This window comes from Diadema antillarum, unplaced genomic scaffold (assembly GCF_040938485.1).
Source record: "Diadema antillarum isolate AM-2024a unplaced genomic scaffold, OU_Dant_1.0 seq00000329_RagTag, whole genome shotgun sequence".
NCBI classification, from domain to species: Eukaryota; Metazoa; Echinodermata; class Echinoidea; order Diadematoida; family Diadematidae; genus Diadema; species Diadema antillarum.
In genome coordinates, this window is record NW_027271346.1 from 748,887 (window position 1) to 771,615 (window position 22,729).

Sequence of the window (22,729 nt, forward strand, 5' to 3'; positions counted from 1 at the left end):
TGTGATAGAACACATAACTTCTTGGCAGCCTGGAGCATGGGTACAAAGGAGAGATTCTTGTTTCCTCTCTTTCTCTAACACCTCCCTGCTTGGAGGATGGGGCATTAAACAATAGTCATCCTATTGAACTTATGTATAAATTTGTACAAATTGAGAAGAGAATCCACTCCTTTTCTTTAATAACACCTCCCTGATCTACCTACATGTAATCAGGCTCTAAAGAGTAAAGACATTTGCCAGCATTCACAATCACCTTGAAATTTCTTCTTTGGATGGCTTCTGAAATTAATCAGAACAATTCTCTGAAAGTTTTAGAGTTCGCCTATCTCCATCCATTTCATGAAATATGAAACAGATTTTCTGTTTTGTTTTCTCAAGACTAAAGGCCTCCGCCAGACACTTTCTGAAGGAAACCATCAATCATATCAGTTCAGCATTACATAACTGTCATGTTACAATAGAATAAAGGGTGATTGCAAACAACAGATCTAGCAAATTTCTTTAGCATTTGAAATATACAGTATATAAGAGTATTTACATGTGCATATAGCTTTGGACCTGCATTTCTTGATCAGTAATACTTGTACATTCATTTGTCAACATAATCAACCCATATGTCAATATAAGAATCAGATGGTAAAAGATAAAATTGTATGGTGATGTGTTATAGCTTTGTGTAATATGCGGCTGGGGGATATCACGCTGGTATGGTTATTGCTATCATCTGCAGCTGATATGCATGATATCAGCACAGTGTGATAAGCTTGCAGGACACCACAGTAATGGCACTGTGTAAACACCAATCCTTTGATCAGTCTATGAATCAAATATCATATCTAAGAATAGATTAAGTTGCTTTTGATAAATATGATAAAGATTGTTTTCTCTTGTGATCTGGCATCACCTTTGCAAATGCATCCCTGCCGTAGTAAGCTTGAGCCTTGGTGTGACCTTTGTGGACAACCTCACTGGAACCAGCAGCTACAACACGGAAGCAGAGTGCTTTGATAAGGTCATCTTTGGTCACATTGAGAAGTTTTGCCAGGGTGGAAAGCTCTTTCTCATTGACGACCTGGCACTCCTCCTCTTTGTTGGGTTTGCTTTCAAACTGGACCTCACCCTGTGTAGAAACATTCAATACAACCCATGTATAAAGGTACATCAAGGACAAATAGGCCCATAGTGTCATATACAATGTATGTATGTATAACATCTGAAGTTCCCTGTGCATCTGGAACTTTGCACAAGCAGCAAACTGTAAGCACTTCATGAGTAAAAGAGAGTTGTCTATGGGTACTAATCATGATCATCACAATACTGTTTCTATGACCTTTGCTACAGCAGCTCATCACTATCATGCACTACAATCTTTATGACTACCAAATACATAAACCAACAGTACCGTGATATCTACTACTGCCATCAATGTCACTTTCTAGTATAATCATAAAACATAATCATTAGCAATTACCCTATTCCCATGTTCATTATCATGGCAGTTATCCTATCATTATGGCATTATTTTTACCATGTCTCCTACAATGATTATCTGACAACTGTGTGCAAACTACCATTATCATGATTATAATAACTGCCATTAGTGGGCCGGATCCCTACCAACACCATATTAAATCATGTTTGATGTAATTTCATCTCTCTTGCTGTTCATCCAATGAGGTGGATTAAGGAACTGTGATAAGCTCAAGAAGGAAAAAACAAACAAATCCTGATGAAACCTCCACCCCTCGATGGCATGGTGAGCTTTATCCCTACCAATTGCACGAGAATAGCATCTTGTCTGCATGGTCTTCTTGAATACCAATTCTAATGATCTTCCTAAAGTCACAACCAAAAATACCAATCATGTGAAATGCCCACATCTACTTCCACCCAATGTTCCCCTGATCCCAACTAACTCTCCTCATCCACAAGCTCAAAAATTCTCATCCTTACCAGATGGATTATGGCTGCAACCATGGTCCACACTGTCTTCTGCTCCTCTGGAGTGAATCTCAAATCTCTCATAGCTTCCTGGGCAGCCTTATAGTCTCTTCTATCATGACCAGCTTGGCTGCTCTGAAAGTACAGTACATCAAAAGCTCACAGAATGTATGCATTTCATGTAGACTGCCCATTACTGTATATGCCATATATTTTGCGAGTCTAAATTTTCGCGAGTTGGGAATTCCCGACGATTTCGCGAATGGTTAAATTCGTGATCGTGGTGTCCTGTACTGAACGGATAATAATGTACACACGTACGTCACATCCACATCAGGATCAGAGTCAATATTTTCTCATGTCTTTAATTTCGCAAATAGCACCTGTCTCGCGAAATTTGCGAAAATAAAAACCTCGCAAAATATTCGGCATATACAGTAGATTACATAAACAGTAACAAAAATAGGACAAACTTTCTAAAATTTTACAGAATATACTAATACAGCACATACAAATTGCATCACTTTGTAGATATCATATAAAAAAAAATCAAACATCACAAAGGTGACACCATACATGTATCTGTTATTATCCATTTTTTGTTCACCCCATTTGACAAGAATTGATGAGGTCTCTATTGTATTTTTTTGAAGTACTTACTGCTGTTCCATTGCCCTGGTTGATGTAAAAGTACATGCTAGGGTCTCTCTGTAGCTGGAATTCCTTCAGCTGCTGCTCAGGGCTGCCCACAAGGAGCTGGTAAAAGGAGTGGAAATTTCTCTCCCCTTTCTGCTGGTGAATCACCCTTGACTGCAACAGACATATTCGAAATTGACATTTAATCAAGAGGAATGAACTTAGATGGTAAAAATCATGGAGCACTGCACAAATCTTTTCATCACAGGCATACATAGGTTGAGGTGAACTTGCCACTTTGTGGCTAAGTTTCATCACAAGTTTTTTTTTTTTCTTTTTCTTCATCTTCTTCTCACGACACATTTTCATTTGTCCTCTTCATATAGTGCAATCCTTGATAATTCTTCCAAGGCCAAAGATCAATGCCTTCACTATGCCACTCATCTTTCTCAATGTTCATATCCATAAGTGGCAATAGTCCACATCAAGTTTCTCATTAGTTTTATTCTTGATTCTTCTGATCAGTACACTTTTTTTCCAAGTCATGCATGACCCTTCCAATTCTCTTAATTGCAGATCTTTTTCTCTTCAAACAGCATGTTACGAAAGATGTTGGCTAAAAAAAATGGGGGGAGGGGAAGTTCGGACTTTGGTAGTAATTAGGGCAAATGTGAAGGTTTGTCCATTGGCAGGTTGAATCTCATCTGTGAACCATTCCTACATATACTGTGAAGACTCCCATTTATCTTTTAGGGATGGTGAACTATGTACGCTACATTTACACCATGTTCCCGGCAGCCACAGCAGCCCCGTTTACCCGAAACATACAATGTAGTAGGTTGTAAGGAACATATATAAGGTAATTTTTGCTCTGTTTTCTTCGTAAAAACATCGCTAAAATTTAACTTTTTCTGAAGATCAAATTGTTTATTTCTGCAGATGATTATGTTTGCATGTTCAATAGAATCAATATCTAAACTTTTTTTTCAAAAAAAGGAAAGCTGTTTACTTTTTTTCGCACTGTAATAAACATGATGTTAATTCTAAATGCAATAAGGTGCTGCGGTCAACGGATTTCAGGTCAGTAATTGGTGTGGTCCACCATGCCCGACTACCGCACACTTCCAGTTTTCGTTACGGCCAATTATGAGCTATATAACTATAGCCACACCTTCTTTTCAAGCATATGGCACAAAGTGACCGGTTGATACTCTTTGCTGACTATTGCTAGTCACCTGGGGCAAACCACGAGGGGTAGACATCATTCACCCATTTTTCTTGTGTGGGTAGGTAGGGGGACCACTTCACAGAGTGCGATGAATGAATGAAGTGGGATCTTTCATGCATAAGTCAGTTGTGGCTACCTCACTAATGGGACCTCTGTTTAATGTCCTATCCAAGTGACACAGTGTTTTTTTTGTTTTTGTTTTCTCTTAGGGGACAGAATGCTTACACAGAATGTTGCTCAATGAGACTCAGAAATTGAATCCAGTACCCTAGGATCTTGAGGCAGATATGCTACCAACTGAGCCAAATCACCGCCCTATAGTAAGACTGTGAAGCTGGGACATGTTTGATCCATAAATAGAGTCACACTTGGAATAAGGCTAGTAAACTGATCAAAATGGGCCAATTGCTGGCATGTGATGGCCCATTTTCAGGCATTCTTCATGCCTCATTCAGATGATTACAATGAGGTACAATTTGTTCAATTAATCAATTTCCTTGTGAAGGAAGATAATTGTAATTGGGCAAAGAGGGATATTCCATAAATGAGATGATGCCTGAGATGAGCATGTTTAGGACATTTTTTTTTTAAATTCTGACACCATAATAATGTGCACATAATACCACATAATCACTTTCCTTTACAACTAATTAATTACTTGAAAAATCACCACGAAACTTGACATCAAGGTTGTATTTTCACTCACATGGTATTTCTCTGAATATCTTTTGATTACAGTAAACGAATCAAAATTATGAATATCCCTTCCACACATTATGTATGGAATACAAATCAAAAGAAGCAGAAAAAGAAAGAAAAGAAGAAGAAGAAGAAACTGTATGCATGGTGCATCATGTATCGAATCTAATTGCATGTATTTGAGGTGAACACATTCAGGGGAGGAGAATATGCTAACATGTACTGTAGTAATTGTACATTGTAGGAACAGACTTATATTATCCCAATGTGCATTTAAATTCCAGCTGTGAACATCTGTTCTACTGTTCTATTATATCTGCACACCTATCATCAGTTGCCATTAGAAATGCTTTTATCTAGTATATAGATTTTTGTGCAGCTTTCAACCTTTAGACTTCAAACTGACTAATATTCTTTTGCACAATGGTAGACACAACAATTATCAAACCTACATTACATGCCAGGGCAAAAAACATTAGTGCAGATACAAAGCACATTTCACATTCCAGAACTGCAAATGATTACAAAAATTATGAGAATTATGCATGGCAGTATATATTCAGGAGTGATACATACTATACCCAGACTTCATGGGCTGTTCTGTCCTTTTCTAAAATTTTCTCAACATGAAATTTTGTAGGATCAGCCTTAAAAAGTTAAGAATTTTGGCAATTTGTTCAAAAGTTTTAAAGGCAATAATAAAAATGTGAGAGCTAATTTATATAGTCCAACACCAACATTCTCTGCATAAGATTATAAAAGAAGAATGGGAGACATGGAGGATGGTGCACATAAAATTAATGACATGTTTTATCTTCTGTTTTTGTTATGCCATATATCAAAAGTATTCCCATCATGAAAGACTGTTAAATGTCATTTGCCCATGTGTAACATTACACATCTTTAAAGAGACCACCGGCAGGCTCAGGAATACTTTTTTTTTAACCTGTTCCTTTTGCAGAGTGACCTCAGGGATTACTCCAAAATCTTCGAGTGATCCCTGAGGTCACTCCAAAATGAGTGAAAATGAACATTTTCACTCAAAATTCACTCCAATCTCACTCTAAATTTACTCTTTTTTGTATTCACTCCTTCAAGAGTGAATATTTTCACTCGATTTTTTTTTTTAGATAGTACATTCTTGTTCTGTATCAAAACTGTGTGTATTTTTGTCTAATTTACCTTAAAGTTTTCAAATGTAGTGTGCTTGTTTTGCTGTAAAACTAGTATGAAGATGTAGGTAGCAATAGAGGCTGAGCCCACTAGATTTTGACTTTTGTTGACCCCATACGGGTGCCCTTGTAGTGTACAACAAAAGAGTTTGTGAGCCCATCGGCGCATGGTCTATTCATATTGCATGTCTGAACGATACTTCGCATTGTTTGATGGCACATGCAGTTGACTGGAGAGTGGAAAAGATGAAACATGTACAGGGTAACTGCTTTTTGCCAGGCAGATTACCAACTTGAATATCCATTCTTTGTTGATACACAAGAAAACCTAGTTTGGGGGCATCAAGGGTTCTCTGCGAATTGCAAATTGAACAGGTTAAAAAAAAGTATTCCTGAGCCTGCTGGTGGTCTCTTTAAAGATGTGTAATGTTACACATGGGCAAATGACATTTAACAGTCTTTCATGATGGGAATACTTTTGATTTATGACATAACAAAAACAGAAGATAAAACATGTCATTAATTTTATGTGCACCATTCTCCATGTCTCCCATTCTTCTTTTTGGAGTGACCTCAGGGATCACTCGAAGATTTTGGAGTAATCCCTGAGGTCACTCTAAAACGAGTGAAAATGAACATTTTCACTCAAAACTCACTCCAATTTCACTCTAAATTAACTCTTTTTTGTATTCACTCCTTCAAGAGTGAATATTGTCACTCGATTTTTTTAGAGAGTATATTGCTAGAAGAAACTCTAATCTTTGATCAAAGTAATTTCTCTGGTTAGCATAACACAAATAAACATTAGTTTAGGCCACAAATGCAGATACTCTTGTCTACATTCTGGGAACATGGTATCCCAGTTTCCTGATGATTCATTTTCAAATGACACTATCATAGAATATGACCATGGTGAAATAACAATTTCATGAGACTGACTTTTTTCACACCCAGCACAGGATCAAGGACAAGTGAGTTGATATCCATGGGTGTGAAGTTCCATTTCTCTCCATGACCATGAACAGCTGTAGTCATGGATACTGAGGTCCTGTTTGTCTAAGAGTGACTACAAAAGTAATATCATGCTCACATCTGTCACTGCATGCTGGGAATTGTGGCATTGTTGCTATAAGAACTACACGCCACATCCAATACATAATATGGCTTGCTTCACCAATGGATTTAATTCTAAGAACATCTTCTCTCCTCATGCTTTGCTCACCTATCTTGTTCTTTTTACCTCTGCCAAGGAGGTTATGTTACAGTTTTTTATTATGATTTTTTTTTCCTTCACCTAAATGGGTTCCATTTGTCACCTATTGTTCTCACCAGATCGAGACTCCTCCCCATTGCTTGGGTGTATGCTAATGACCCATTGCTTGTGACCCTGTACAGACAAAAACCATGGCACACGCAGCAGCCAGGGCTTTAGAATTGCGCAATACTGGTCAGAGAGGGTCCATTTGAGTCGATACAACGCATGATCACAGCACAACATTTCTGATACTTTGTAATTGAGCTAATATCAAAGAACTTGCAAGCTCTCTGCGTGTGTGTATTTAAGAAGGTTATTACTCACATTAATAAATTCATTTGAACCATAGTTATTGATTTTTTCTTTTTATATTACAAACAACCAAACCTGGTCTTTAATTGATTAAATAACGATGTTTGAATTAATGTTTTTCCTCTAAAAGCGCTCTCAAAATGCAACTTTTGAACATGATTTTTTTTTTCAAAAGTTCTTAACACAGGAGGGGGATCCCCTCTCCCATACCCTCTCCCCACTCAGTCTTTCGCACCCTTGCCGACTGCGCCCCTCATTTCACAATCCTGGATCTGCCACTACTAGAGTGCACCATTTCAAATGTAAGATAAACTAAAGATGTCACTATGGCGACTGGTATGCCTCCGCCATAATGCATGGCTTTCCCAATAGGTCTATAGTACATCTTGACAATATGTAATGACACTTTCACATAATTGGCAAAATATCAAAATGACATATTTGTTACAAATGTGTATATTGTTCACTTTCCTTAAACCAGGTCTAATTGGATGAATGACTATATTGTCTAAGTCACTAAGAAAGCAGTAATTTGGGGATTTGAGGATTTTTACTTGACTTTAGACCCTTTAATAAGTTTATGCATCGAATAACTTCCAAGGTATGGAGAAAAAGTGTAATTTCAGCATTAAATAGTACAATTTTAACATTTTACCCTGGCCTTTGACCCTTGATCCCATGACCCCAAAGTTCCCAAGATAATCACTGCCAGTCAGTACATGCATATGTACTAAGTTCTATGAAGACACCTTGAACCATTTCCGAGATATGGAGGAAAAAAGTGAAATTTTAATATATTCACTTGACCTTTGACCTCATAGCTAAAACTCTCTAGAATCTTTACCGAGAAGTACACATACACTATGTTTCAAGAAAATACCTTCAGGCATTGCATAGATATGGGGGAAATAGTGAAATTTTTAGCATTTGACCTTGACCATTGACCTTTGAGCATGTGCGCCCAAAAGTTGATAGGCACAACTTCACCCAGTCATACATATACATGCCAAGTTTTGTTAGGATATCTCTAACGGTTTTACAGCTACTAAAGCTAGTCACAAAATTGCTAATGGACGAAAGGACGGACAACCCGAAAACATAAGGCCTCTGACTTCGTGGCAGAGGCATAAAAATTGTCAAAGCTCCCTCCAGTGGAAAAGGGAGGGGAGGGGGAAAGACACTCCCCTTCCAGACAAATCCCCAGCCCCTCTCCCCCCCCCCCCCACACTGCTGCTTTGATTTATCATGTTTGGTCCCTCGCTCTCTCACAGTGTCTCACACGAACTCTCATTCAAGGTTGGCAGCCCTACATTATAGCTTTGTTCCTGTGTGTTTGTTCCTATTGCTAGGGTTTGCAATGGATTATACCCATTCATCATAACATAATCAAATATTTGAGGTATGTGCTCACAACAGTAATACATGCATCATAAACAAATTGAAGTTGCAATGTCATGTAATGATCAGTAATATCACAGGCCAAGGGTTGTGTTGCAAACTTGACTTGTGGTAAATGCTTATCTGTACACAAAGAGACAGGCAAGCATACATGCTGTCAAGAGCAAAATCTGGAATGTGATACTCTCTATGCGCCATGCTTCAGGTGTGTGAAAGATCACATCACAGACCCTAAATCTTATTCAGACATGCGAGAAGAATGACATGTTTATGACTTTACTATTTTTTAAACTAAATCATATTTGCCAGCAAGAGGTGCCACTAATAATCTGAACTATCAAGCGATCTGCAGACTGAAAAAGTGAAGTGTAGCATCAGATAAGGCCTTGGACAGGATGACTGAACACACCTTTTCAGCTTACTGCCTTCTTTTCTTCTAGCCTAAAAAGTAATGGGCAGTAATACAGTATTAACAGTAGCTTCCAATATCACAAGGAACAAAAGAAGAAGTCAAACATGAACAATTATAGATAATTTTGTCTCCCTGTTATCATGACATCAACCATGCAGTGAAATAGATTCTGATACAGCAAAAAAAAGACCAAAGGTCACTTTTAGGTATTGAAAAAAAAAAATCTAAATGAATTGAAATGGCAAGTCTAAAATGTACAAAAAGGAAACATTACCACAGGAAAAAAAATATGCATAATAGTCTGGAAATTCCAGAAAAAATGTGACTCAATGTACCTAAAATGAAACTGGCTCTGCAAGCATAACACTACATATTGCTCATCATACATGAGTACAATATATGAATATCTGAAACACATGCCACTGCCTGTTGGAGTACAACCTCTTGATATTCTTAATAATTGCAAATAACACACACACACACACATACAATTGTATAATTTAGATTACGTAGAAAGATGTCATTTGATTCTTTGTCAAAGGGTTTTTTCTAAAGTATGTAGCAAAGTTTAATAAATGCAGGTTACTGAGTTCATGTCACCGAATTAACTTCTAATTTATAATGAGGACGGCTTGATTTTGCTACAACACGCATTTCCCATAGATGATTGCCCATATATACTCGGGACTTGTCTTCAACGTGTTAAAATGTGTCAGGCCAGTGGAGAACACTGTCTTGTTCACAAAAATAGTCAGGAAGTAGGCAAGAGGGGAATCCCCATTTACTGTTTGCATTGTAGGTGTGCATATAAGCTAGCATTTTGCCACAGTAGGTCAAAGTTGTTAAAGCAAAGGGAGTCAGGTGATGAGTCGTAATTGGTTACTGATATTAAAAAGTCTGTTGGTAAAATTTTCTGGAAGGTTGGCTACTGAAACCATAATGATATGGGCAGACTTCCATAGCAAAGAGAATTCATCAAAATCTTGCTTGTGAGAGGTTTATCACCAGCTGTTACCTGGATATTTTGGAATTGTCATCAGACAATTGGAGGCTGTATGCAATAATATAAAGAATATATAAAAGAGAATTCAACATAATTTCACTGTTCCAGCATAAGGAAAGAGCACTTGGCTTACCTGTTTCAGAATACAGTGGGAATGATATCACCCCTATCAAATGTCAGCAACAAGTTGAGGGAATGTGCACTTTTCATTTAAAAAAAAAATGTGGAATTCTCTTTACATTTTCTTTACATCATTATCCTGCAGTGACATCATTAACTGTAGTCTTCTTATCCAGTAATGGCTGCACTAAAACTTAATGCATAACTTTTGAATGGATTGTCCAATATTCCTCAAATTTTACTGATGTGTTCTACTAATATTGTTGCATTCACTCAATCCACATACTGTATGTTCTGACTAATTAGATTTTTCTAACATTTACCTGGCATTATTTCTTCAAGAGATTGAAACTACTTTAAATAACTTTGAGGAAAAGTTTTTCTGATCACAAAATTTCCAGTTTTAGTACACAAAAAGAGAAAAGAAAAAGCATCTCTCCTCAAAATTGATAGTGTACACATCATCAATCAGTCCCATGAAATATGCACTAGGAGTTAAAAATAGCACATTGACAACCATGCACAAGTTATTAAGTGTACACATACATTGTACATATGATGCCAGAATCATTTTCCGGCAAGTACAAACGGTGACTCATCATACCACATATGACTCATTGCATGATGGAGATCAAGGGTCAAGAATTCTTAGATTATGAATGATAACCACACCTACATCTTATCTTTACAGGAAGACATTCAACTCTGAATATAACCAGACTATAGCAACCAAAAAAAAAACAAAAACAAAAACAAAGAAAAGTCACACTCTACATGAAATCAAAAGAGGCAGAAAATGACTTACCTCACTTGGAATTTTTAATATTCAAATTCAAATTCAAATCCAAATTTAAAAAAAATGATGACATTTGTTAAAACATTTTTTAATTAATATGTAACTGCTATCAGTAGTATGTCATGAGGTCAAAGTTTTACAACTAAAAGTGCAAAAACAACATGCTCTACAAAGTATATAAAATTGTATAAAATTGTATTATTTACCCCCTCTTCCCCCTTGTGTGTCTCAAAATGCTCATACATACACTATACTAACATTTTGAGACACACAAAGGGGAAGAGGGGGTAAATAATACAATTTACATTTGATGCAAATACTTGTTTTATGTTTTTACCTGCATCAGATTAATTTGCATTGCTCTTTGCTGTATCTTGCATCATGGTGGCAGGCCTCAAACGTGTATGAGATTGTTTTCTGTTCACTCCAACAATGAATAAGCCAAAAGATAAACATTTGCAATCCTATACATGCAAAAAAGCAAACATCACAGGTTTAAATGGTTTGTCATCTTGATTTACAATGTAGCACAGTCTGCATAGGACCTTCCACATAAAATGGAGTGCAAATGGAATCTCAGGATTAATCATTTTCCAATCAAAGTGCCAAATGTTGTTTCAGAATCCTTGTTGGTTTGACACTAAAAAAAAAAAAAAAAAAAAAAAATGCATCCCCCATCATATTCTGTACACCAGTCTATTTTCATCTCAGCTGGAGCATATTGCTTCATTCCTCTCCATCTGTTCCTTAACCAATCTAATGTAAGGTTTTATATTGGCACATACACACAAATAATTGCACCCAAACTATAATTACAAAATGCTGCTTAATAGATAATAACAATCAGCAAAAGTTTAAGTGATATTGGACAAATATCTAGAATGTCATGACAATCTGAATGTCAGTCTTCGAGTACTGTGCCCAACAACTCCTAATGATAGCTAATGTACAGTAGTCAGTCACAATGGGGTAATATTTCTTATTTGTTCTAAAAGGTTACTCACTTTTACACTTCTTAAGGCATAATTCTTGTAAGACCCAATTATGACTATGATCATCAATAATGATGTACAGAGACTCATTGTCTCAAAGAAACTAATTAAATGGGCATGATTCTCTCTGTGGAGAATACATATCAGAATCTTTGTGCAGGTAACATCATGGTCAGATAACTAGGACAGGATATTATGAACTCATGACAAGATGCCAGGTTAGATGTCTACTTGATATTCAACTGTCAACCTGTCAAAGGAGAATGAAACCCAAGTATTGTGGATTGACTGAATGCAGCAATTGTAGTAGATCACATCAATGGAAGTCTGAGGAAAATCAAAGAATCTGTCCAAAAGTTATGAAATTTTAAAGTTTTGGTGCAGCCATCAATGGATGAGAAGACGACTACAATTGTGTCTGGAAAACGCTACGTATAATACATCTGCACAACAATTAAGAAAAGATTTGAGAACATAATATTTCAGATTTGGTTTGTTTAATACATATTTCTTACATTCAGTAGATCAAGCCGACTGACATAAAAATTCATTACAGTTCTGAATTCAGCAACAAGTGCAGCAGGTTTGTCATCGCTGTCTGCCGCATGAGCTCTGGCAGGGGTTCTGGCTAGTGCTGGTATGCTTGCACTTGACGCGCTGCTGCTTTGCATCTAATTGCACTGTCAACTACCTGTACTCCGACTAAATCATCTTCCATTTTTTTCAAACTCCCCAATCCCTTCATCATAATTATCACTATCAGAGTCGCTGATTGAATCCCTCTCATCATCAATTTCAATATCAAAATCATGGGCAAAATCTGATGATCTGATGAAGAGCTAAAGTCACACTGAACAGTGAATGCATGGCAATGAATAGGGTTCACAGGGCAAAAAGGGGAGCTCTCTCTCATGCGTGTTGCCTGAATGACTTATCAATTTACGGGCCCTGCACAGAGGTGCTTCAGAAGACAATTATGATGACGTAAATTTGCCAGTTGAAATTCACTATTCTGTACGCCTGAAGATTTCTGAGTCATTTTTTTTCCAAGAAATTCATTCATAGGTGTTCTATCTCTCCAATGATATATGAATTTTGAGAATTTGGCACATTTTTTCGTTTTTTTTTTTTTTTGTCTTTGCCAGCTATCATCTCTTCCTCTGCTGAGTATGCTCTCCATTGAGTATGCACTACTATGACTATGCAATCAAAGAATAGCTGTCTGGTTCTCTAACAATCTTTTTAGATGACTGGAAATTGTATCAGCAGTGTGCTGTGTATTGGACATACATCTGTATTTCAACCACTCACTGTGCAAGCAACTGTGATTTTCCAGAACTGTCAGGTGATTACAATACCCTCTATCCATAGACAATGTGCTCATTCTATCTATTTTTTGGTTAGTTTTATGGGAAGGGGGCAATACAAAATCCTTGCCAGATTGAGTTATAGCTGAGACATTGAGCCATAATGCCTTTTGTCACTATCATTTGATACCATCCTGATATGGCTCGTTCCAGATACATAGAATTATGTTAGGCTTACATGCTTATTTACATCTGTGCTTTCCTCTTGAATGTTCTTGGGAAGAAGAGGTTTATCGCTACAACATACTGACATCACCCTTCCCTATCTTGACCATATCTCTATCAGTCATAACAGAACCAATGTTCATTTTTATATCAGTCAGTTCATTTTAATTACATTTATTTCCAGCAAATGTACATATCAAGTACAGATAACAAAGTGATCAACTTGACTATGCTGAGGGCACATCTCTATTAAGAACTTGTAATGAGCATGCCCAAATAAAAATACAAAACCGAGGTAGGGACAAAGACAGAGACAAAGACAGGGACATACATACAGACAATGACATTGACTTCAACAATAACAATAGGGATATAACAGACGTGCACTAGAGGGAGGTTGTCAAGGTTATAGAGAATGGAAAATGGAGGACAGTCACCAGATATGAAAACCATTCATAAGCTAGAGTGACTGCATGAAAAAAATGAAATAGACTCATTTTGAACCCAACACATGCTGTCATAAAGAAGTTCTATGCCATAGAACAATATTATGAAAGGATAGATAGAAATAAAGATAAAGATGAACAGGTATGGTATTAATGAATGACAGCGAGTACAAAATGAAAACAGATTGGAAAATTGAGTCAGCAGGAGGTCATTAAGCCATTGATAAATACACCCTGTTTATTCTGCAAGGAGGGTGGGGGGGGGGGGGGTGTTCAGAGCCTTCTCAAGGAAGTTTGAAAACGTCCTAAATAAAAGCAGTTTCTTGTCTGTTTATACTGCTCCGACTGGTAGTTGAGTATCAGTGGCGGTTGGTCAAAATGGATGGTTTGTTTACGTTAGCTGGCAATAACCTCCAGGTCAATAAAAAAGAGGCTTCTCCAACCCCCTAGCATTTATACTGCAGCTGAGGTTCTTGGAGGCTGCTGTAGCAGACTCTAAACCAACTACCCCCTCCTGGTGGTTTCAGAACCTGACCTGACCAAATCTCCTTTCCTGAATTAGGTGATCCGAGTATCCTTCGGATCACCTTCTGTATCTGTACTGATTCTTTCTTCTTCTTTATTTCTTTATTTCTCCGCAAAAGTTGTGCAGAGGTTAGCTCAGAAAGTCCGCTGCCTATTAATTTCAAAATTATACCATGTATGCATCATGTCCCAAAGACGAGAAATCTAATGTATCATTGTGATCAGTCCACCATGACGTCACTATGACGTCATCATATGAAAACACATTCTCAATATCTCATTAATGGAATAGAGTTTTTCAATGAAATTTACGTCACATATATTTCAAGTTATGCACATTCTACTCATGTTCTCAAAATTCATATTTTCTCTTAAAACGTGCGCGTACGCGCGCGTTGAAATATTTGTATGCTCCAATCGAGTTCAAATTTTTTTTGCACACGTTTCAGACCATTTGAAGCATTTTTTTAAAAATTGAAAAAATCGGACGGACGCGTACGAGCGCGCGCATATACGCACGCACAGCTCATATGCAATTGAAATTTCCAGTTTTTTCACTTTGATCGGATGTCTGAAATGTCAAGGAATATTTATACCAAGTTTCAAGTCAATCCGACTCAATATGATGTCATACGGGCCCGTCAAAGTTGAAATTCCGCGCGCGCGTCAATGGCGATATCCAGTGCAACTATGCCAAAAAACTGCTAATTTTAAATCCAATTTTACTCGTCAGGATGGACGGTGACCCCCCATTTTTTGAAAGCTGATGAGTTGTACATGTCATTTCATGGGTTGGCAATGCTAACAAAATGATTAAAAGATAGCAAATTTCTTAATAAAGTAAAAAAAGTAAATTTTCAAAATGACGTCATCGAATTTCAAGTTCATTCGATTGTATCTCACTAGTCCTTTGTCAATTTTCACCCAGATTTCAGTATTTGTTAGCTTATTTAATGTTCTTTCAAACATAAAATTACAAAATTTTGATTGGATAACAGTATCACCTCGTAAAAATGGATTGAAAGTAACCTTGTCAAATTTGACCAGTTTACGTGTTATCTCTATGGGAGTGCAGTTTTTCTGGAAATGAAAATTGACATGACTATCTTTATCGAGCACTAGCTCACTTACCCTTCGATGAATTTCTCCCAGATTTTAATATGTTGTACCTGAGACTTTACGCTATCGTAAGTGTGCCCTTCGTTTTTTCATACGATGTCGGGATCACATCAAAAATTTTGGTTGAAATTCAGGCTTATCTTCGATGTATTGAGATATTTCGTTCTTTCTGCAACTTTCTTTGCAATAACTCAAGAAAAACGGTCTCTATCACTTCCATATTTTGCACATTTTTAGTTCATGTCACGTCAATTATTTCATAAAATAACAACCACTTGATCGGACACCATCATGGATATGTAAATTAGGGTCAAAGGTCATAAGTGTTTCATCCTGTATCTTAGTGAATACATGTCCTATCTTTCCCATATTTTGCACACGCAAAGACCATGTTACAAGGATCATTTCACAAAATAACTACTTTTTACTCAGATGCCATCTTGTCTGTGCAAATTGAGGTCAAAGGTCATATATACCGGTACTTCTTTTTGTATCTTCGTTATGACGTGTTATCTCTATGGGAGGGAATTTTTTTAAATGTGAAAATTGACATGATTGTCTTTATCGAGCACTAGCTCACTTACCCTTCGGTGAATTTCTCCCAGATTTTAATATGTTGTAGCTGAGACTTTGCGCTATCGTTTTTTTATTTCGTTTTTTCATACGATGTCGGGATCACGATAAAAAACTTGGTTGAAATTAAAGCTTATCTTCTATGTATTGAGATATTTCTTTCTTTCTGCAACTTTCTTTGCAATAACTCAAGAAAAACACGCCCTATCACCCCCATATTTTGCACATATTTAGTTCATGTCACGTACATTATTTCATGAAATAACAACTACTAGATCGGACAACATCTTGGGTATGTAAATTAGGGTCAAAGGTCATAAATGTTTCATCTTGTATCTTGGTGAATACCTGTCCTATCTTTCAAATATTTTTCACACGTATAGACGATGTCGCGAGAATCATTTCACAAAATACCCACTATTTCATCAGATGCAATCTTGGGAGTGCAAAGGTGGGTCAAAGGTCATATGTATTTGTTGCTGTTTCTTCGTTATAGTGTAGGGGGCCTATACAGAATTTGGTACCAAACATGGCAGATATGACTCCCTTTGCTAAATGAGAATGCAAACATCACACGGCCAATGTCTCTACACACAGATGAAACTTGTATGGTCATGCCTATTGCGATCAGGACTCGAATCATTGATAAAAAAAAAATCGGATCACCTTAATTTGTCAGTGATGACAAATTACAATCTCTAGTTCTGTTTATACTCAGCTGAAAGGCTGCTTGATGCTGCTATAGGAGGCATCAGAGCTCCTTTTTGCTTAGTATGAATGGGGCAAAAGTTACCCAGTCACTATTGCATAAGCTCAGTAAGTAAGTTTCACTTTTCACAGTAGTTTAACATGTGTTTGCGACTGTGCTCTTGAAATTATTCGAAATGCTTTGTTTTGAAGTGCCATTAAATGTTTCATCTTTAAAGCAGATGTGTTTGCCCAAACCAAGTTACAGTATGATAGAAATGGAAAAATGAGAGTACAATATATTATTTGTGGAACATTCGCTTAAAACAGCGGTATTTTTGAAAATTCTCCTGCTGACCTTGTTTATGTGGTATTTCCATGACAGTCTTGAATCAGGATGTATTCCAAGAAATTTTGTTGCATAATCATGTTGATGATTAAAACCATTAAAAGTAAGACTGAATTTCATTAGATCAGCAGATCATAGACTATTATTGTAGCCAATTATCATAGGCGATTATCCATGCATTATTACAAACCTTTTCCAGGAGGTAATTGTTGATGTGTCCACCAATGGGGTCACCCTTGAAGTCAAAGTTGATGTCCATGTACTTGCCGAAACGACTGGAATTGTCATTACGGTTGGTCTTGGCATTGCCAAAGGCTTCCAAGAGAGCATTAGACTGGATCAAAATATTCTTCACTCTGTAACACACACATAACAGTTATTTGAAGAAATATATCATACAAACATGTTGTTTCACACTGTACATGTACACTAACAATGTGAGGAACAAGCATACATCCACACATTCTTGCAGATATTATTCAGGAAACAGAAACAGATTATAGTCATAATCATAAATACAGGTCATTCACAAAACATTGCTTGTCAAGCATAGCTCCCAATTTCTCCATCAGATCTGATGGTCACTTCATAGTCTATCATTATTATTTCATGGGGTTTAGTACATATCACCTATACACACACTCATGCTTGACGATGGACCATGTGCTAAAAGAATCACTACACAATGAATGGGAATTAAACCATAATTGCTAGAATGAAGGACATTGCTATAATAGACAAATTTGAAACTTAAAGAGTGTGTACAGTTCTGGTTGAGGTGAGGATTTAGCTTTTAACATTTTGCGAGATATTCAGAAACCACTCTATGAGATGTTAAAGAGCATGCCATTCCAAGGGGTATCAAAAGTTTATTTGATGAAAATCTGTTTTAAAATGGCTGAGATATCCAAAAACAAGGTGAAACAAAGAGATCCTAATAAAAGGCGTCGCCTGTCGCCTTTTATTATTACCGGTATCACTTTTTTGGATATCTCAGCCATTTGAAAACCAATTTTCATCAAACAAACGTTGAATCCTTCTTAAATTACATGCTCTTTCATGTTTCATTAGAAGTTTCTCCTTACCTCATTTAGGAATATAAACCTGAATCCCCACCTCAACCAGTACTGTACAGTCCCTTTTAACACAATGATATGAAAGAAAAATTACCTTTCGACCTCTGCCTGTTGGCTGACATTTGTGACTGCAGCAATGTACCTCATGATGATTTTAGATGCTTCTGTCTTCCCTGACCCACTTTCTCCTGCAAGAAGAAGATTGGCTTATTTACACTTCAACCTTCAAATTTCCTATAGTCTGTACAAGCCGGGCTGTGATTTCATCTCAGTACAGATGATCCATACTGCACAAGAGTTGCAATAATAAGTTGCATGCAACAAATGGGAAAATAAGATCATACATAAAGGAATAAATACACTTAGACCAGGAGCTGGCTGCTGGTCAATTTACCCCATCAAGCCCAAAAGGTTTGACCCCTCAAAGTTACTGGGGCCACCCCCCTCATTACAAAACTGGGCGTCAGCCTGATACCTGAGGGCGGGGTCGTCCCCCAGGGACCCCCCCAAAATGGCCCCCGGCGGGTGTAATTTACCCCATGGAGCCCATGGACCAAACCTGGTCTAAAAGAATGGCCTAGGGGTGTACATAATAAAAATATAAAAACTGACAAAATATCTGGTCGGGAAAGGGGTTGCCAGACCGTCCCCCCCCTGGGCCCCCCCTGGCGGGTGTAATTTACCCCACGCAGCCCATGCACCAAACTTGGTCCAATGAAAGTACTATGGGTGTACATAATGAAAATATAAAAACTGACACGATATCTGGTTGGGAAAGGGGTTGCCAGATCCCCTCACCCCCACCCCCCCCCCTCCCACCACCGCCCATTGCGCCCCTTCGTGGGTTTAATTTAGCCAACAGCACCCATGGATCAAATTTGGCTGGGGGAAAGTAGGCCCCACTATGGGTGTGCAAAAAATAAAGATAAAAGCTGACAAAATATCTCACTTACAAAGAGTAATCAAACATATCCCCTACCTTTGCTACCCCCCCCCCATTTTTTAGTGTGAAGGGCCTATACGGTTTGGAGAGGTATGAATGAGCGTGTCATAAAAAGTAATAAATGGAACTTCTTGAATTAAGATGAAGTTATGACAACAGAAGCATTGTGTGTGTACATATATCCACATGCCCCATCCCACTCCCTCCCCCAAAAGAATGGAGTTATTGATATCTACACTAGAAACATACTCAGACAGTGCAGACCTTTGCCAAGCAGCTCATTTCCACCCATTCACACATGCTAAAAACTGCCAAATTTCCCACATAAAAGCCTTTTGCTTTTAAATGCCATCAACTTCCAGGTGTGTGGTAGTGCATTATACCTTGAGCACATGCCTTTACCTTTAGTGCGCATGGATGCAAACCTCAAATTCATGCAGCTTGAACTCCCAATTCCATTGATCTCATCTGCCATAAGATAAAAATCATCAAAATTTCATAAAGATTCCCGCATCACTACCAAAATTTATATTTATCATCTGTTTTTAAAATGTAATTGTGTTATTATCATCTTTTCATACAAGTTTCATCCAAATGTGTTCTCAACCTTTCAAGTTGTTTTGCATACAAACAATAATGCAGACAATACTATATATAAGTAACATAAAACCTCAAGTGGCAGAAATAATCACAACTGTATGCAACATCCTACAGTTCAACTGTGTTACCATGCATGTGGAGCAAGCTCATGTAGAACAGTACAAGAAACTGTATACCTGTGATACAAAATTGTACATGCAGTGGGTGCATAGGCCATAGTGTGTTTAATTGCATGCATATATTTGTATGCTGTATACATTTTACTTGTTGCATGCAATTATACATTTCGAAGATCGGCAACACGTGTATCATCAGTCTGCAAACAATAAAAAGGCGGTGTTTTCCTGACCTTGGTATTAAGTGAACTGGGCTTTCCTATTGTAGGTACTATACTGGTAGGCCCCTATGACAGTGAGTACATGTATTTCATCACTGGATGACAATTGGTGTCAGTAACAAAGCAAACAAAGAAAGGTCAAGAGTCTAGATCTTGGACTAGATCTAAGTCTCAAATATGCTATGATATGGCTAGATATCTAACGTTAGGACCTATATTTCCTATACATGCTATAGCTTGTAGAGTACCTAGTACTATTTGGCGAAACCAAATGAACTGGAACAGGGGATGGATTATCAGCGAGATGTAGTGTATTATGAGTCATAACTGAAAAACCAATAAATAGAACATCAATGTTCTCAGCCTATATAGGTTTAAGTGTCAAAGGTGTGCATTGCTTTAAATTTGCATAGAACACTTAAACCCTGAATTTGTTAAAGTCACTGCACTTCCTATCATTCATAGCTAGAGTCAAAAAGGCAGAATTATACTACATTTCAATTTCTCTATCTAATAGACAACTTTGATTTTAGGATTAGGAATAGCCTTATTAATAGCTATATGTATCATAAGTGTTGAAGATGCAGATGTTCCAGTGAATGAATACTTGCAGAATTGGGTATGAAGATTAGGCATATAATCTGAAACTCCCTTTAAATATAGCAAAAGAAATAACAAACAGCCTGATTAAAGTTGCAAATATTGTGATATCGATGTCTTAACAAGCTACAGTACATGCAGCATGTCTACCATGCCAGAAACATGGACAGAGAGCCTTAAGATTGAAGAGCTGTGACCAAATGAAGCCTCAAATTGCTTAAATTGCAAATCAAATCCATTGGTAGTAAGATAATATTTTAAATACCTGCAAAAATATAGGAATCTGTACCAAAGGTCATTCACTTACACCTCTGTTAGAGCCAAAGCTATAATTGTGCATTGCTACAGTATTTATGCTCAACTCTGAGTTTGTTTACACTGATGTATGAGGCGAAAGTACACATAAGCTTGTTTTCACTTCAGTTGTTTGTTTTCTATACCTTGTGCAGCTCTCATAGTTTACAGGTACAAACCTTTGTTGGTTGTCAATGAGTCTGCACAAAGACTACTACTACATGCACCACACTGGCACTGCAGCCTCTCCTGGGAGAGGCTACAACACAGGGACAGTTTGTTATTTCTTTTGCTATATTTAAAGAGAGTTTCAGATTATTTGCCTAATCTTCATACCAAATTCTGCAAGTATTCATTCAGTGGAACATCTGCATCTTCAACACTTATGATACATATAGCTATTAATAAGGCTATTTCTAATCCTAAAATCAAAGTTGTCTATTAGATAGAGAAATTGAAATGTAGTATAATTCTGCCTTTTTGACTCTAGCTATGAATGATAGGAAGTGCAGTGACTTTAACAAATTCAGGGTTTAAGTGTTCTATGCAAATTTAAAGCAATGCACACCTTTGACACTTAAACCTATATAGGCTGAGAACATTGATGTTCTATTTATTGGTTTTTCAGTTATGACTCATAATACACTACATCTCGCTGATAATCCATCCCCTGTTCCAGTTCATTTGGTTTCGCCAAATAGTACTAGGTACTCTACAAGCTATAGCATGTATAGGAAATATAGGTCCTAACATTAGATATCTAGCCATATCATAGCATATTTGAGACTTAGATCTAGTCCAAGATCTAGACTCTTGACCTTTCTTTGTTTGCTTTGTTACTGACACCAATTGTCATCCAGTGATGAAATACATGTACTCACTGTCATAGGGGCCTACCAGTATAGTACCTACAATAGGAAAGCCCAGTTCACTTACCAAGGTCAGGAAAACACCGCCTTTTTATTGTTTGCAGACTGATGATACACGTGTTGCCGATCTTCGAAATGTATAACTGCATGCAACAAGTAAAATGTATACAGCATACAAATATATGCATGCAATTAAACACACTATGGCCTATGCACCCACTGCATGTACAATTTTGTATCACAGGTATACAGTTTCTTGTACTGTTCTACATGAGCTTGCTCCACATGCATGGTAACACAGTTGAACTGTAGGATGTTGCATACAGTTGTGATTATTTCTGCCACTTGAGGTTTTATGTTACTTATATATAGTATTGTCTGCATTATTGTTTGTATGCAAAACAACTTGAAAGGTTGAGAACACATTTGGATGAAACTTGTATGAAAAGATGATAATAACACAATTACATTTTAAAAACAGATGATAAATATAAATTTTGGTAGTGATGCGGGAATCTTTATGAAATTTTGATGATTTTTATCTTATGGCAGATGAGATCAATGGAATTGGGAGTTCAAGCTGCATGAATTTGAGGTTTGCATCAATGCGCACTAAAGGTAAAGGCATGTGCTCAAGGTATAATGCACTACCACACACCTGGAAGTTGATGGCATTTAAGAGCAAAAGGCTTTTATATGGGAAATTTGGCAGTTTTTAGCATGTGTGGATGGGTGGAAATGAGCTGCTTGGCAAAGGTCTGCACTGTCTGAGTATGTTTCTAGTGTAGATATCAATAACTCCATTCTTTTGGGGG

At 37.2% G+C, this 22,729-nt stretch overlaps 1 protein-coding gene across 1 annotated transcript in view; it reads right to left on the minus strand.

Moving 5' to 3' along the window:
- LOC139730714 (unconventional myosin-Id-like) overlaps positions 1-22,729 on the minus strand; it is a 134,913-nt gene that overhangs the window by 49,916 nt on the left and 62,268 nt on the right. The window contains exons 3-7 of the mRNA XM_071641581.1: positions 18,366-18,459; positions 17,386-17,551; positions 2,602-2,751; positions 1,954-2,076; positions 905-1,120 (exon numbers count right to left, since the gene is read on the minus strand). Of these exons, the coding sequence (XP_071497682.1) occupies positions 905-1,120; positions 1,954-2,076; positions 2,602-2,751; positions 17,386-17,551; positions 18,366-18,459 (749 nt within the window). The remainder of the gene's footprint in view (positions 1-904; positions 1,121-1,953; positions 2,077-2,601; positions 2,752-17,385; positions 17,552-18,365; positions 18,460-22,729) is intronic.